The sequence below is a fragment of the Oreochromis niloticus genome, linkage group LG14 (genome assembly GCF_001858045.2).
Source record: "Oreochromis niloticus isolate F11D_XX linkage group LG14, O_niloticus_UMD_NMBU, whole genome shotgun sequence".
NCBI classification, from domain to species: domain Eukaryota; kingdom Metazoa; phylum Chordata; class Actinopteri; order Cichliformes; family Cichlidae; genus Oreochromis; species Oreochromis niloticus.
Window position 1 is genome coordinate 9,142,814 of NC_031979.2, and position 18,105 is coordinate 9,160,918.

The 18,105-nt window shown below is 42.7% G+C and overlaps 1 protein-coding gene across 4 annotated transcripts; it reads right to left on the reverse strand.

Annotated features, from left to right (window-relative positions):
- Positions 1-18: 18 nt before the first annotated feature.
- Positions 19-16,318, reverse strand: sidt2 (SID1 transmembrane family, member 2). 4 transcript variants are annotated; one of them, XM_013273864.3, is made up of 28 exons: positions 15,922-16,318; positions 15,479-15,752; positions 15,270-15,391; positions 12,718-12,882; positions 12,547-12,592; positions 9,457-9,558; positions 9,131-9,214; positions 8,874-9,039; positions 8,613-8,706; positions 7,661-7,719; positions 7,395-7,421; positions 6,596-6,634; positions 6,433-6,510; positions 6,223-6,285; positions 5,748-5,863; positions 3,669-3,742; positions 3,410-3,476; positions 3,237-3,310; positions 3,026-3,149; positions 2,760-2,877; positions 2,313-2,449; positions 2,084-2,192; positions 1,750-1,826; positions 1,523-1,569; positions 1,329-1,434; positions 1,118-1,228; positions 913-1,026; positions 19-806 (listed from the first exon to the last, which is right to left on the reverse strand). In XM_013273864.3, exons 2-28 carry the CDS (start codon positions 15,725-15,727, stop codon positions 744-746), a joined length of 2,631 nt encoding a protein of 876 aa, XP_013129318.1. In that variant the 5' UTR covers positions 15,728-15,752; positions 15,922-16,318; the 3' UTR covers positions 19-743. The 4 variants fall into 4 exon arrangements, with proteins under 4 accessions (XP_013129318.1, XP_013129319.1, XP_003449377.1 ...); XM_013273865.3 differs by lacking the exon at positions 7,395-7,421; XM_003449329.5 differs by lacking the exon at positions 6,223-6,285 and having other exon boundaries at positions 15,922-16,317.
- Between the last annotated feature and the right edge of the window lie 1,787 nt (positions 16,319-18,105).

Below are 18,105 nucleotides of genomic sequence, written 5' to 3' on the forward strand. Positions count from 1 at the left end.
CGGAAAAATAGACCACACTTCAGAAAAGACCTTTATTGAGCATCCTTTCACTGCAATGCCTGACAATAAAATCCATTTTTTGTAGAGTGCAAAAATACCTTTAAGAGTCACACTTAAGGGCAGTTACAAGTAAATACAATCATGTCTTCATGGATATTCCCTCAAGGAGGACGGCTAGCTTGCAGATCTGACCAATCAGAACACAGTATTGTGACTACTATGATTAGAACATTGAAGGCCACTGAGACTGGACAGGATTCATCTTCCCACAATTATTTTTGTAAACGCGCACGCACGCACACACACACCTGTACAAACACACACAGCATATAAACAGGCTACAAACAGTAATTAAAATACATTGCTGACTTCCAGGCCAAATGTAATGCAGACAATATAAAATAAGTTAAAACGGACGAGTTTCGTGTCAAGCGAGAATGCACACCGTTAATCGTCAGCAGTAAACGGTGATCACAACAGTTACATCGATGATGGCAGCGAGAGGACGAAACACTTCAGCATCGCTCAATGACGTTCCAGCTTTTATTGGCACATTAGTGTCCACACAGGTAGAGGGAGGGCCTGTTGCCCCTCCCCGACTGGCTGCGAGAGGCAGGGAGGTGCTCATCGACAGCCCAGGAACAGGCTACTGGCTGTGCTTTTTGAAAAAGATGGATGGGATGCAAACAGACAGGGCGATAAGGCAGAGAGGAAGAGCAGAGCTCTTCGCAGATCTGGCAAATCTAGAAGACGTAGATTTTGTCTCTCTGGACGGTGTCGAGGTCGTCGTCCATGGTCAGTAGGACCTGAGGGGGAGCAGAGGTAATATTGGATATTAAGATTTTAAGGCCTCATTGTAGACCAACTGCATATCCTGCATGTTTAAACAAACTAAAACATGATTCATAATACCAGGAAGGATCCAAACATGGCGATGGAGGACAGGAAATGCCAAATGTCGTGATCGTCGAAGAATGACAGCAGGATGCACTCCCTGTTGTGCTCACGAGACTCGGCCGGAGTTTTCTACGCCAGAGGAGAGAAACAAGTAATCCAAGTGTCCTTTCACATGAGCCCAAACCTCATAGGTGTGTGTGTGTGTTTGTGTGTGGCTAACCTGCCAGGTGCTGAGACCCTGGAAGAAGAAATACAGCGCAAAGCCCCACACAACCGCCGTGAAGAGAATACACACCAGCGCCAGACACTTGATTCTCTCACCGCTCCGCAGCTGAGCACAAACAGAAAACTGTAAGCTCCAAAGGACCCAAACATGTCTGCTACTTTCTCCTAGTGCTTCTCACATGCGCAGAGTTACTAAACACACAAACCTTCATAATGATGTAAAAGGCAAAGTAGAGCAACAGGTTACAGATGGCGATGGCCAACAGGTACGAGGCAAAGTCGTTGGGTTTCTGTATGAGGCCGTAAGCAGCCCTGCAGAGAGATAGCGAGATACACATCACCTGCCTCCTCCGCACTCTGCTGATTTAAATGAGCTGGAAACACAGTTTGTTTTACTCACAGAGACCAGTTGACTATGTTCCCCATCACAAGCAGAACCATGCGGTCCTGAAAGACATACACCGGCGGAAAAACGATTAAAAAGCAGGTCATCAGGACTCACCGACGCCTTTTATTGCTCTCTGCACCCACCGGTCGTTAAGATAATAATTGAGTTACCAGGTAAAAGCAGAAGGACCTGCTACTTTATGCAATACACTGATACTGAATTTTCTGGCCATTACTCACAATGTACATCGGCCCGCTGCACTGCCTGATGCAGTCTGTGTAGATGACGTAAACTATCCTACGCAGGATCCCAGCGTCTGATACGTGAACACACAGAGAGGAAAGAGAGAGAACAACAAGAATTATAAGCTGCTTTATTTTATTAGAATATCCCGATAAGTGGATTTTAATGTTAGTTACTCCGATTTGCTAGCTTATGTGAGACACAAGCTCACACGACAGCCCTAATATAATCCTCGACTACTTTAGTTGCAGTCAGTTATTAGTCTAAAGTGACTCATTTTAAGCCAATAAAGCCCACTGGACTGAGTTTGCTTTCTTTCTGTGATCTTACTGAGTCTCCATCGACCCATATAGTAGAGCTGTGTGCTGAGCAGCAGCGTGGCCAGAATGTGGATCACAGAGAAAACAATCCAGAAGGCTGTGTTGTCTCTCCCAAATACCTGAGAGAAAAAAGAGCACAGCACAATGATTATTAAGAAATCGGTGTGTTTTTAGAATATAAAGCGTAACTCAGGTTTTGTATTGTGCGTGTGCGTGTGTGTGTGCGCGCGTGTGCTTACCACTCCCAGCACAGAAAAGAAGATGACAGCGGCGAGGCAGGCGTAAGCGGTGTAAGCGCTCGCGTTGATGTCCGGGTGTCTCTTCTGATAGAGCTTCAGCATACACAGTCCAGCAATCATGTACATGAAGGAGGTGTCTGCAGGGAGGAGAACAACTCAAATGTACCGCATGCAACTTTTTTCAGCCGAGGACTCAAAGTAAACCAGAGAGAGAGGAAAAACATCATGCATTCACAAATTTTACAGCCAGCACAATCTCAAGAAACTGGCTGAAGCTGTAAAAATGTAACTGCACAAAGAACTGTGGCAGACTAAAGCCATGAAACTTCATCTTCCTTTGAAGTGACAGCTGCTTAAAGCCAAAACTCTCTTCAGACTACTGATCCTGACAAAGGTAAAAACAACTGTAACCATGTCGAGTGTGAGTAAGGACACAAGCGTTCTTACCAAACTGGAAGTTGGTGTAGTTGGGACAGACGTGGTAGCAGGCACTGAGCAAACCCTCCATCATCAGAGCAGTTCCCATGGCATAGAAGAGGCCAAAGTGCTTTGGGATACCGCACTCCTGAAGGAGGAAGAGACAACCTGATAACTAAACTACAGTCTGCATGTTGGGGTGCACCGCTGTCAATCATCATCATCATCATCTAAATCTTTAAAAACACATCTTCATGACATATGACTGCACGTTTGTCAGTGTGCGTGTGGCTCACCAGCGCGTTGACGTCATGCCGCTCCAGAGCACGATTTTGGGCGAGGTCTCTCTTGAGGACGATGAGGAGAAAGAGGAGCCCCAGCATCACGTAACCGAGGTTACTGAGGATGTTGTTGAAAGCGCTGTGTGGAACGAGTTAATCGTTACTTTACGCGGGTTAGCTGATGAAGTTGGTCATGCATGTTAACACACTGTGCTTCACTGCAAACCTTAGAGCTCCGAGTGGGTGGGCGCACAGGAAGTTGTAGTAGCAGATGTCCTGGTTTCCTGTAACATTGACAACCTGTGGAGAACAGAGATGCACACGTCGTATTACCGAGCTGACCTCTTATCGGAAATCTTTTTTGAAATGTGTCACCATGCTTTATAAAATCATTGTTACCGTTTGATAGGTGATGACCAGCTGGACGACTGGCAGGGCGTAAAACACGGCAATGGTAGCAATGTTCCTGAAGAGGGCACAGTTAGTACTTTCAGTTTCTTACAACCATCAGATCTGCAGCACTTCACTAATAATCAGTATTTTTTTTATGTTTTATATAATGTCAAAACTATGGGTTGGTTAATTCACTGTGAATTGATTTGGCTTAGATATAAAAGAATATCATGAATCTTATCATGGGTGTAACAAGAGAACTCACCAGAAGTAGATTTGGTACTTCTTGCTGAGGACCCTCTTGTCTTTGCGGGCCAAGTCAGCCACGTACAGAAATTTCTGTAAGAGGAAGAAGAGGACTTTATTAGTTTATTAAAGTCTGGATGAAGAAAGCATTAACCTCGCCTAAATAATGTGTTACTATTTTGTCTTTTATTAAACACCACCATTTCTTTTTTTAATTTTCTCAGTTTATATATGTTCGAACTCTTTAATGCTGACAAGTTTTTTTTTAAATTTGTGACTCTGGTTTAGAGGTTTAATATAACAAAGGAACACATTATTAAATTGTCTCTGTGCACTTGTTTCATTTCAGCTCAGTATGAGAATATCTGCTGCCCTGCTCTTCGTTTTACACTGTGTGTGTGCGTGTGTGTGAGCTCAGAGCTGGCATTTATGGAAGGGAATGTTACTTGATGGTTTTGCTAAACCAGAAAGACTCTCATGAGAAAATTTTGTCATTGGTCAGTGACAAAAATACTTATGAGCCCCTGAAACGAGACCCAGGAAGTGGTTACAGGAAGACGGTGATAGATTGTCTGAAGCAGTTAGAACAAGACAACGCTACTGACCGGACCTCATACCACAGGCTACACCAAGTCACTGGTTCAAGTATGTGGATGACACCTGGGTGAAAATCAAATCTCAGGACGTACCACATCACACATCAGCAGGGAGGATATAAAAGTGGCAGATTAGCCTTCTTAGACTGTGAGATTTCCATCAGCAATGGGGGACATTAAAAAGCTGATGTCTACCGTAATCCAACGCATACAGATCAGTATTTAAGGTTTGACTCTCATCATCTATTGGAGCGCAAAATGGGTGTCATCAGGACGCTACAACACAGTGCAAACACCATCCCCACTGACACAGAGACTAGGAAAGCAAAAGAACATCATACCAAGAAGGCCCTGAGTAAATGTGGTTATCCCAGCTGGACATTTATCAAAGCTGGGAACGCGCCTAAAGAAAGCTCCAGCCGATCCAGGAGAGAAGGACAACTGCTGCCTAAGCGAAAACCCTTAATGATCCCGTATGTGTCTGGAGTATCGGAAAAGTTGAGACGCATTTACTATAAACACTGTGTCTCTGTAGCTTTCAAACCCCAAAACACACTGCGCCAAAAGTTGGTCCACCCCAAGGATCGGGTCCCTCGGGACAAACGGAGTAATGTAGCATGCGCTGTTAAGTGCCAGGGGGATTGCAGTGATTTATACATCGAGGGGAAACCAAACAGACTCTGGCGAAGCAGATGGCACAACACAAGAGAGCTAACTCATCAGGCCAGGACTCTGCAGTCTATTTACACCTACAGGCCAGTGGACACACTTTCAGTGATGAGGATGTACACATCCTGGACAGGGAGGAACGCTGGTTTGAGCGCGGAGTCAAGGAGGCCATTTACGTGAAAAGGGAAAGACCATCTCTGAATCGAGGAGGGGGCCTAAGGGTACATCTTTCACCATCTTACAATGCTGTGATTGCAGCCATTCCCCAACTCTCTGTGAATGGTACTCATGGCCATTGATCAAAAACCACTAATCATAAACCATTGATCAGTGGTTGTTCATTCAGTGGGGCTAGTTTCAGTCATTGTGCATGGGTGCTGTTTATAAGGTTGGGGAACCTGCAGTCAGCTGAGACCGAAGAAGTCACTTGGATGAGTGACAAAACGTGTCTCCCACTGAAAACGCTACGTCCAGATGGACAGAACCAAGTTTTTAGGATGCTGTTTGAGTTTGAAAGACCCGGTTGGGGTTTAAACTCTCAGAGATGTAGCGAAACTTGGCAAATATTTGACACAAATGGAAAAGGGAATGTTTGTTATCAAAGAAAAAAAAGTTATGCCTGCGTTTCCAGTTTGGCTCACCATCTCCACAGATGAATCCAGCAATCTGTTAGTGACCAAACAGATCAGATGGACGTTTTTGTTCTAGTACCCTGAGGTACTAAAGGTGAGGACTACTTTTCACATTCACAGATCTTTTTATTCTAAATAAGCCAGATGTGCAAAGAGCCACATCTGTGCCATTCTGAGGCAGGAAAAATGATTTTCACGTACCTTTGTGCGAACAATGTTCTTGTCGGAGTGTATGTCATCCAGTGTGTCATAGTCATCCTCCTCAATGGAGCTCAAAGACTCCTGCCTGCTCCGTGCGACACTTTCCAACGATCGCTCTGGTTGGAGGAGGGAGAAGCAAAAGAGAGACATTCAGTCTACTGGAGGCACAATGTGAGCGGGCAGACCGGCGACTGGATTTAAGGGAATTGCAGGTTGATGCAAAAGGTGATCCAACACATCACACCTTTCAAAAATGATTTTCAATTTTCAAAATGATTAAATAGATGACCATAATGATTTTTTATTTGGTCAGATGATCTTTGCGCTGATGAGATCACCGTCGCTGTTCATTTGAGTGCCATCAGTGGAGAGAAGTGGCCACTTTCCCAGCCTCTTAACTCCACTGATATTTGATTGACATGGTGGCTGATTGGTTTGGCGTGCTGATTCGGCTAGTTATATGGTAGCGTGTCACCGATGCGGATGGCTATGTAGTGAAGGTGATTGAGGATTGGTCGACGTTTGAAAGGCTCCTGTCCTAATGAACAAAGACACACAGAAAACCAGTGAGCGCGTGGAGCTGCTAAGAATCCACGTGCAAGCCGCTCTGCAGAGTGACATTAGAGTGGGCCAAAAAAACAAGAAGGAGGGGAAAAAGGACGTGGGAGTCTCTGTTTGCTCATACCCATGTATCCATAGTTGTTGTCAGTTGAAGTGGCGCTGTCGGTAATGGCCTCTGAACTCATTGTGCTGCCGTTGTCAGCTGAGGAGGAGATGACTCTTCAGTTCACCGCCAATCAAACAATGACATCACAAAGACTAAATTTAAAAAAAAAAAAAATACTCACCAAATGAGCCATATTCATTTGGTGAGGCTGGAGTTTTTCCTGTGGAGACACAAACTTTCAAAAATCCAAGAAAGGATACATGCTCCCAAATGCTCGCATACACAAACAAGCAGCACTACGATCAACGTTTAGTTAGTATCCTAACACTGCACAATGATCACTGTGTTAGTCAGGAAAAACAGGGAGGTGAGGCGGACGTAAACGCATGAAGGAATCCAGTGAAAAAATGGAATTCCTTAAATTCTTTTCTGGCTGGGAAAAAAAAATTATTAATCTTCAAAAGTGTGAAAGCTGAGAAATGAGCTGCAGTGAAGAGGATTATTTCAAAACTGTAAGGATCTAGTGGTTTAAAATCAAACCGTGGCAGCAAATACTGCAGTGGATAGATACAGATACACACTGGGAGGCGGCCAGCAGCCAAAAAAGCACATCAGCAGCATGTGCATTCATCTTAGTGACTTCATGCTTTTAATGGGAGTGCTGCTGAAAATATGCTCATGTGTTTCTTTAGCTGAAAGCCATAAAGCTGTGAGGACTACAAAAGGATAACACTGTGACAAACACAGGCAAAAGAAGCTAACAAAGACCTATGTGAGTGCATATCTGTATCTCTGTAAAGCCAGAAAAGCCTGAGAACAGAGCCACGTTTATATCCATGAAGCCCTGCAGCCGAAAACGTCTCTTTCTCTTCTTTGTAGGGTAAAGCATGGAAGCGACTGCATGCAGAGCATCTGCAGACAAGCAACACAGACTGAGAGAGGGCAGTGAGTGCACAAGGGGAGTAACTGTGTCTGTATACCATCGCTGTTCTTCCCGAGCAGAGAGGCTGAATGGCAGGGGGGAGAGAAAGATACACGTTCAGTACACGCTTAAACATTCAGCTCTGAGATACAAGATCAGTGGCAAACAGCTGTGGGACTGCATGATCAGTCTAGTTTAGGATCTCATTTACTCTGGTATTTAATTAACAGAACAGAACAAGCTTGCTGGTTTGTTTTGAAAATAATGCGGTCAGTGCACACTGCTCCTAATGGGCCGGTCCATCAGAGCTAGTTGCTGGGTTACCTGTCTCAGCAGGCGACATGTCGGCAGGATTCAGAAACACATTTCTCCTCTTGTTCAGTCTGCAGAAACAGAGAGGGGGAAAAATGCAAATGAACACAATTTGTATTCAGTGCAGTGTCATTCCTGCAGTGCAGATCTATTCTGACAATATGACATCCGACCTCGTGGGTTGAAACGTGGGCTGGAGAGGGACTAATTGATGTACAGAAGGTTGGAAATTAGTTGGGTTTTTTTCCAACCAAAGCGCAAAACTTTGTCATTTTCAGGCAGCTACAAGTTGCCGTCTGCCTGTATCATTTTGTTGCGGTGAAGACTTGCAAAGACGGTTGTTTTGTTGCCACCCTGGCTTTTCTATTCTGTCTGTTTCGGGTGAAGACTTTGGTTAAAAGTTGCATTTTCGCAGATGTGTACAACATACTTGCTGATTCACTGCTCTGCTTTCACTTCAGTGAAATTCAACAGCCAAAAAAATAAATATATGACAGCTAATGGTTAAGCCATTTCTGACGTTTACTGTTCAGCTCTTTTCAATTAATCAGCTATTCCTTCTGCACACCTGCAGCTTTTTTTAAATAAAACTCCTGCTTAAGTGGTTGAGTTTTGAGGTCCGTTTGGAAGGGCACACCCTAAAGCACGTACTTGCTCCTACTCCGAAAACAAGCCAGAAAAAAATGGGAGACACAATAAAAACAGAAAAAGAAGATGCAGGCCTGATTTTCCTACAGGTGTGAAATGAGTTTATTGTGATTATATGCATATGCTTTACTTTTTCTGGGTTTTGAGTATAACATAATTAAGATTCATGCAATGGAGGAAGACAAAGATGCAGAGATGGCTTTTCTAAGTGAAGAACATTCCAATACGACCTCCGCAGCTAGAAATGCTTTTGCACAAGTAGCAGATAAACAAAGCAAATGATGACTTTGCTGCAGAGGCAATTTCAAAACCTTACCGTGCACGCTCTAGACAGACACAGAGCAAGGTCAGGAGGTAGAATGAGAAGAAGATCCCCAAACAGAACAGCATTCCCATCACGTACGCCTCCACTGTGCAGGAGGACATATTAACTGTAAGCTAATTTGCATAGGAAGACACAACATTCTGCCAAAACCTGCCAAAAACACCAAATCTAAACAACACAAGCAGAGAAATCTCTGCTTCTTTTAGCACATGCTAACCCTCAGCGTTTCACATATGTACCCGTGTGACTTACAGTTGATTGCGGTTGAGACCATCACATCAAGGGCCTTGCTGCGATTGCCGGCGTCAATCAGCTCATCGGGTGTCAGAGGGTAGAAGCGCAGCGGGCCGCCGCATGCCTCGTCCTCAGTTTTTACCACCACCACCACGTAGAAACTGTTGCTGGGGAAATCTTTCCTCTAGATAAAGGCAGAAACACTTACACTCAAATCTACACAAGGATTTATCGTGACCGGTTCCAACAAATTCCTAATTTCTGCGGGAAACTACCTGCACGGTGATGGCACCTTTTTTTGTCATAGTCTGGTACATCCCAATGAAGGCCACGTTGTTGTCAAGGTCGTAAACGGGGCACTGAATGGAGAGAGCGAGAGAGAGAGAAAAGAACAGAATTAGATGTGAAAAAAAAAAAGATTCAGATGGATCATTTCAGAAGTAAATAAGAAAACAAATTTTTGAACAGATCAGCTGTGGTATCCACGGTGATGCCCTCATGTGGTCTCAGAGTGCTACTGCATGCTGACCACTGAGGCTGAGGGAGGGGCCTCTTGAAGGCTGCTGCAGCACAGCTGAATGTGTGCTCTGGATAACTATACCTGGATGTCCTGGATGGACATGACAGAACAGGGGAAAGCCATGTCCGAGTTGACCTTGACGATCACAGTATCCACCCCGTCTTGGAAGACATACTTGAAATACTGAGAAAAAAGGAGAGGGAAAGAAGAGGACAACAGTCAGTGAGGCAGTTTTCAGAAAGATCGACTTGAGGATGGCGTTTTAATTGCTGACAGCACAATAAACCGTTAAACCAATACGTCACCCCACGGGCCATTTGCACAATTTAATAAGTGATATGTTACGGAGAGCCTCCCACTCCAGATTCTCAAAAGGTTTTATCCTGTTTAGTTGTAGCACTCAACTGCAGAGCACCTCACGCATACAAATGAGCTGACCTGAGAGCTTACAAGCACAGACTGGGAGAACAAAGCAAAGCGGATGCAGAAAGCACACCGTCTTAAAAGAGGTCAGAGACTGACAACGTCTTCATCAAGTGTCAAAAGAAAGTCATGGAATAATTTGCCACAAGCTGATCTCCGTTTTCAAATAACATTGAGTCGTGTGAAAAGGAAGGTTTTCACAGGTTTCACAGTTTTGAGAATAACTCGATGCACCCATACTGCTGCTATGGGAATGAAGAGTGTAAGGAGGAGCCAGGTGCCGATAATCAAACACACTTGATTGATTGGCCATCAGCAAGTGTGAGCACCTCTGTAAAAGCATTAGTTTTGGCAACTTGCTGCTTGGGAGCATTCAGGTGTGTGTTAACACAATGTCACCATCTTCTCAGGAGTGGAAATGCCAGCAAATTCACCCCAAGGTCAGAGCGTGCAAAGCTTAAAGAAAGTGCAAAAAACCCAACAGCGACATCTCAGATGCTACAAGCCGCAGTTAGCATATTAAATGTTAAAGTTCATAACAGGACAATTAGAAAAAACTCAAACTGGAACAATGTCCTTTGAACAGACGAGACTAAAGTATAGATGCTTATCCATAATGCACAGCACCACGTTTGGCGCCAACCAAGCTTATCAGAACAAACATCTCAGACCAACCCTGAAGCATGGTGGTGTAGGGGTGATGGGTTGGGTTTGTTTTGCAACCACAGGAGCTGGGCTCCATGCAGTCGCTGAGTTGACCACAAACCCCTCTGTTTACAAAAGTATTCGTGATTCAAATGTCAGGATACCAGTCTGAGAGCTAAAGCTTGGTCCAAACTGGGTCACGCAATAGGACAACAACCCCAATCGTAGCAGCAAATCTAGAACAGAATAAACAGCTAAAAAAAAAGAAAAGAAACAAGGTGTTGCAATGTCCAGACCTCAACCTGATTGAAAATGTGAAGGAACCTTGATAAATCAGCAACAAAATCACTCCATGACAATACTGATAAAGTCATACAGAAAAGAATTACTTCAAGTTATTGCTGCCAAAGGCGATACTGCAAGCTACTGAATTACAGGTTTTACTTCCTTCTTTTTCATAGGACTGTATAGATGATTATAGATCCACACAGCCACAGACAAGGAAAAAAGGGCGAAACAAAGAGGCAAGCCACTACAACAAGATATGTTCATTTTTTTGGTTGTTTGTTTGGTTTTTAGTGCTAAATCTCAGTAAAGAAAAGTTTTAATATTAAGTCTGGAACCTTTGGAGAAAATGTGAGGTTTATTTGCAGTGGTTATTTTCTTTCTTTGCAGCCAGCATCATGCAGTAGGGCTGTTCGATATAACGATATATATCGTATGACAATATGAAAACGTCTATCGTGTCATATTACGCTATCGTTTGTTTCGTGGTGTCACAAAATAAACTGTTTACGGCAATATTTTTTCATGGTTTTGATGGTCACTGTAGAATTTCCTGAAGTTCTCTCTTTCTCTTATATTTAATATAGCCACACTACAGACAGACAAGCGATTGCTTTAATGCGTTGTAGTTAGAAACAACGACAGTAAAACCATTGCGTGGCTCCGCCGTCCACATGTTTATTTTCCACATAAACCTTTCACAATAAAGCTGAAGATCCTGTTGAGATTTTTCAAATTAAACTGAATCACGTGAAGTAGAATGCAGAGTGTTTATGCATGAGAAGCTAAAAAGAGCCGTCAGGTGCTAAAAAAACAAAAAGCTTAGGACAGGCTTTTCCCCGCAGCACGCCGTGTAATAAATACAAAGACAGTTGAGGCCGTTTCAACTTTTCTAACACTCGACTGCAGGTACACGACGCCCAGCTGAAAACACGTCACGCAAGTCGAGTTGCCCAAGACTCACAGAATTTAAAGAAAATGTAAAATTTTTGTTATTATATATTGTTGTCGGGACGATAAATGCCTTATATCGGGATATGAGTTTTTGGTCATATCGCACAGCCCTATCATGCAGGAAGCCTAAGCTGTATGCCAGAGGTAAACTACATGCTCAGCAACATAGTTTGTTTTTTAGAAACACATGCACATACAAAATGAAAGCATTATTTAGCTTTAACATAAGTGTGTATTTGGGTTAAATAAACAACCCACACTCCCAGTAGCTGTCAAATAAAGGCTTGTGAAACAGGTTGTTCTGTTTGCTGCAGTATAGACTACTCCAGTCAGACTGCATTGTTATGCCTGACTAAATGGTATAATGTCTGAACATCTTTGTTGTTGACTGTCTGAAGACGTTATGTGGCTCAAACTGGAAATGAGAAGCTTATATTCTTAAAAGGTGTCCATTAACTACACATGGATGTGAGGTAAAACTGATTTTAAAGCCATGCAATCGACACAAATCTACACACCCTGCACATCTAAAACAAAAACCTAACACGATCCAATAAAAGTATCACCAAAGGCCAAAAAGAAAGCAAAAGTTTGTTTAAATGATTGGATGTACAGAAAACAGAGCTTACTCAAGAAAAAGATTTTTTTAATGTAATATAACTGCACAAAATCAGAAATTCCCTGCATTCATAACGTCCTCTTTTCACATGTATACTTTCAGCTGGCTTCCTGCACGTTTCTTGTCATGAGTCCCTCCCCCACCCACAAACTCCCCCCATCCGTGGTGCACATTTCTTTGACTCAACATAGTTATGTAAAGAAGGAGCCTACTGTCACACAGAGCTATGGGACCAGGCAGGTTACCTGAGGTTGGGATGGTGATGCGGTGAAGCTGAATTTCTTGTTTGTTCTGTAATCAAGTTAAACAAAACGTGTCATTCAAAAAACACAGGCTGATGTACAGTGCAATAAGATGGGAACTCAGGCAGGTACCACGTACTGTGTTTGATTTATTACATAACAGATAACACTCACTGCAGGGTGAAACTTTCAACACGGCTCACTCTGAGCTGGTAGTTTGCACCCTGACTGGACAGGGTAGACACGTCAACAAAGAAGTACTGGGTCTCCGAGGCGGCCCGGGTTGGAGGTTGGCACAGTGTCCTGCCCACATCGTAGTAAGGGTACTTCCTCTGATAGCTGATGAAAAAGGAACAAAGAAAAAAGAAAGGAGGGGACAACAAAGATCAAGTTTCCTTTAACCTCTCGTACATTCATTCCTTCCTTCTTGAATATTCTCTAATATTATAAGAATAAAGCAAATGAGGTGTTTTTTGTTTGACAGTTACATAATCTGACAAGTCGAAACATGAACGTAATTTTTCCTTTAAAAGTGGCTGAATGCAAACCTCACAGTGACATTAGCTCCCCATCTCTGCACTGGTGGTTCACAAAGGAGGAAGTGAGAGTCCAAGGTTCATTAGTGAGCTGCTAAAAACGTGGCCTGACCATGAGACCAACAAAGCAAAGACTGACAGCGGGGTGATTCTGATGTTGCAAAACCTTGCAGTGCAAGAGAGGAATACATCACAAATGGACTGTAGGCCAATGGCAAATAAACTGCAGAACTAGGAACCTTTCATCACGTTGCACACAATGAAGTAAGGTTACAGGAGCCGTGTGACTTGGAGACAATCCCAAGCACATTACAGGCAGTGGTTTTTGCTGTTTCCTCCTTACTAAATTTGTCAAATGACCGTCACACTTCTGAAAAGAATTACTGATTGCAGACTGAGCTGCCTCGTCACCTTTCTCCACTACATCTGCTTTTACAGCTAAACCCTGTGACCTGTAGTTATATTCGTTTACTGTCCAAGTAGCCCGACACTCCTTAAAAAGAACCTTGGAACACATGTTCAAATCAAATCTGCCTACGTGGAGTTTAGGAAGAGGACATCCTTATTAGCATTTACTTACATGTAATCCATCTGTAATCACAAAAAAATCAAACAATAGTGTATGTTCACAAACCTGATAAAGCTACCAGCACCAACACAACAACATGGTGTTAGGGTGAATGTTGATGTTTAGGGACTAAAAAAAAAAAAATTCAATATTGATATACTGGCTGTTATTGTTTATTTTCAATACTACTTTATGTTATCTTTGTTCTATTGAAAACAGAAAGACTTCCAGGAATAGACCTCACACACTAATAACCAAAATTGAGGAGACAGCTTGACCTCACACCATTATCTTCACAGCTGTGATGCTACATGTGGAAAGTGCAGCCTGAGCCTGGGATGACACCGTTCTTAAATTACGCCCAAGTACCTTTTTTCAGGACATCCTGAAATACGGTTATATCTGTGATAGGTCACTACATTAGTGTGGCCCAAAAAAAGCAACCGGGCAGCAAAAGAAAATGCTGCGATGAGAAGCCGGGAAACATCTCGTATAATTATGTCATATTTAACTACATGCCCTAATGTAAGAAGTCCCAAATGGCGTGCCGAGCCCTACTAATGCACCTCTAGGCAAGCCCAAATTTGAAATGTGATATTTTCTTTGGCAGCCTCACATCACTGCTGCAGTGTAAAATGGCACAAAGAATTGTAACTGAATATATTCGAGCTTTAAGGGCTCTCATTTTCCAAACAGGGGCATTTCCTGAAAACCTCTGCCAAGTCTGCTCACATAGCTGATGGATGGTTGGCAGTTTGGAGCTTGACATAACAAAAGCCCTGACTGTCTGCAAAGAGGATAAGACATGCTGTGTACTTAAAGAAAGGAAAGTGAAAAAAACAACTGTTAGTTGCATCTATCATGAAAGCTCCTGGGGTTACGACTTCAACTGGACTAGGGCTGTCAACATGAACCTGCTGGGAAATGTTTGCAAATGAAAACCTGGTGCCACAAGCTAAATACACTACTCATCTCATCTGGGGAAAAACACTGATTTAAGATGATTTGGTAGAAGGTTTTGGGTAAGGTGAAGTAACTAATGTAGAAGTTAATAGGAAAAAAAAGAAAAGGAAACGTTTGCTGGGTCCAGAAAAACACAGAAAAGCTGGCATGTCATACCACACATATTCTGTTTTGTATCTCATCTTTCCTCTATGTCACTTGCACATAAATGAATATGACTTAAATATTGCCATGGGCACATGGGTACTACTGCCCTAATGTTTTAACTCTTTACTGTAGAGTAGACAATTGACTACACACCTAACTAAGCATAATGCATATTGGTGTTTCAATTTCAATTTCAACTCTGTAACACATAGATCTTTTAAAATGCTTTGACATTAACTTAGAGGATTTAAGATAACAGGAAATTACCAAGACCAGCAGAAAAAGTAAGGGAGTGTGAGTGGCCATCTCTGGTTACATACAAAGAAGGGAAGCTGAATATGCGATTAGACAAAAAAGTGAAGTTGTAGGAGTTAAGGGATGAACCAAATTACAGACCACATCAGGTTTTTTTTTTAAATTACTTGATTTTTGTAAGAAAAGACATTAACATATACACATCATATACATGTCATGTATATATGTTATGTATGTAAACGGTGGGGGGTACTCACAGGCCTCTGAGAATGAGGGGGACTTGAAAAGACAGCACGGCTTGCTTCTGTCGCACTACAAACAAGATTGGGCTCTCCGACTTGTTGGATAACAGATCCACAGACACACGCACTCCCTCAGTCTGAAAGTCAAGAGAGGGAAAAACAGAAAATCTTTATCTTTAAGGGGGGAAAAAAACAAACCGAGTAGTCTGAGGAGGCGAACTCACCTTATTCCGAGAGATGGTGTGATTAAACGCGTAAATGGTCTGGTTTTCACTCGTAACCGTGTCATTATAGTTGACATCAAACTCCGCATCTTTCTGGACGATGTTTTTGATCTCCCCCACCGCCTCAATGCCGCAAGCTAACCGAGTCACACATAACCAGAGCAGGGCAGCCAATCCTGGTCGGATCCAACGGGGAGCAGGTCCACAGCTGTTTTTATGTCGAGATTTCCAGGAGCTTCTTAACACCATTTTGCCTGACACCGTCTTCCTACAACTGGGAAACGATATCTTAAGTTATTCTAGGGTGGAAGACAACGCTATGAAAAAACTCCACCCCATTCAGCAACAATAACAAGGACAGCAGGCAGGCTAGCTCAACTATGCCCCTTCAGACAATAACAGCAGGTGCTAAATGAAAGCTAGTGACACAGTGAAGTGTTTACATTTGCTATAAACTTGCGCTTCGTCCTGTCGGCATCCGTAACGAAGTAGACGCTGTCAGTCATGCGCCCAGTGCCAAGTTTCAACACAACAAAACCAACGACACTGAATTCTTCTATCTGAAATCCTGAAATCTGACAGCCCGCTGACTCGCCGTGTTAGCATTAGCACTGCTGGTTTGGCAGCTTCATGTTTTCATGTCGGACTTCGGTTCCGTCGTCAAAAACAAAACCCGCACAAAAGCCTTCCTGTAAAACTGCGAACGGCTGTCACTGTCAGGTTTCGTAGGACCGCTGCATTGTGCAAGAAATTTTGGTCCAGCGGAGGGAAGAGATCCAGTGTGAAAATCTGTGCCTTTAGCGCCCCCCCTCCCTCCACGCTTAGACAGTAAACAAACCGACGCACGACGTCATGACGACACTTCCGGGACCCTCAGAGTCTGGGGAACCTGATATCTGCATCTTTGCTGTTATGTGGGGTTGGCCTTATCTGTGAGTTTCCTATATAGTGACTTCAAACCAGGCATAACGACAACAACAACAACAATAATAATAATAATACAAAACTGGTAGGGTATCATCCAGGTCATTTTGAAAGAAACTGGAATACATTAGGAAAATACTAACTCACGAGGTATGAACTACACTCCCTTATTTTTTATGTAATATGTTTTTATTATAGCTAATCTTGATGAAGAGGACATTTCAAGGTCTTTCAGTGGTTAATGTTCCAAGGACTTGGCTCTATGTTATGTATATACCAAGGCAAAAATGTGTTACTATGTATGCATATGTTGGATCATAGGATCCTCGCGCAAACCAAGCTGTTGGATTCAAGTTTTACTCCTTTCCTTGACTTTCATTGTCTTCTGCAGCCAGCAGTCTGTCTAAATAACAGAATGCACACCAAAAAAGCAGTTCTGTGTAGGTGGGGATGAATACAACCAGCACATATAAAACTTTTAGTCACACATTATTTTGCTGACAAATTACATTATTGTAGATCAATCAATATATAAGTAATTAGAATCACCATGAACTGCAACATTAAACAGATATACACATCAAAAAATGAATAATTATAATACATTATTATCCAAAAACAACAACAATACTAATAAAAATCAGAATACCCTCATGTTACATGATCATTCTGAAAAATGTCATTACACCTTAGGACATTTACTTTTGGAGCTATAAATATAGTTGAATATGCGGCCTGTGCACTGTTAAGCTAGTTAAGTAGAATTCTTTTAGTTATAGTTTAAGTAAAACTATAAAATATTGTACCCCAGACACTTATACAACTCATGGTCATTGGTGCACTGGAGGATAGGAGATGAGGTGGGGTACACAGCGGTGGAGTAGACAGGTCGCCAGTCTATCACAGGGCTGACACACAAAAAAAAACATTCACACCTCATTTACACCTACAGTCAATTTAAAATCAACACTTGGGAGGAGGTGAGGAAGTCGGACATTGTGACTGCACACAGAAATGCCCCAGCCAGTCAGCGGCTGTGAACTCAGGACAGTGCTAACCACTGCACCACTATGCCACCCACATATTCAATAAATCACTCCTCAAGAAACCAGCAAGTGCTCTTATTGTTACCCAGAGCACTCCCTGGCGCCTTTAACATGCGCCACTTCCTACATTAAAATACAAGTCAGCTGCACATTACAAAACTTTCCTTTAGAAATGCATTACACACGACCATTTAGAAATGCACATGCCGAAACTTATTTACAATTAGTTATCTAATTCCAAACAACAAGTAAGCCTGCTTTCTCTCTGCGGTCTGGGAGCCACAGGGCACCTTCCTGTTTTGTGGACCAGCCGGGATGCAGGAACTCTTTTCCACCATGAAGGGGTGCTGTCTACAGTCTGGTGAGAGAGCCTATGGACCAGAGAATAAAATTAACTGCAACGAGCTTTGAAATCTTTCCTTTCGTTTTACTTAGATTATCCATGTGTTAAATTGGTACTATGAGTGGATTTAGGTAATGCATCTTTCTATAAATGGTGTGAGTGACCCCGCTTATTTATCTTTTTATTCTTGCACATACATACATTTAGTTTTGCATAATTATTATTATGTCACTGTGCAGGTATCACTGCACGCTTGTGGTGGGGACACAGTGATTATATTTTTGTATGAGTGCAGACCAGTACAGCTGTAAATG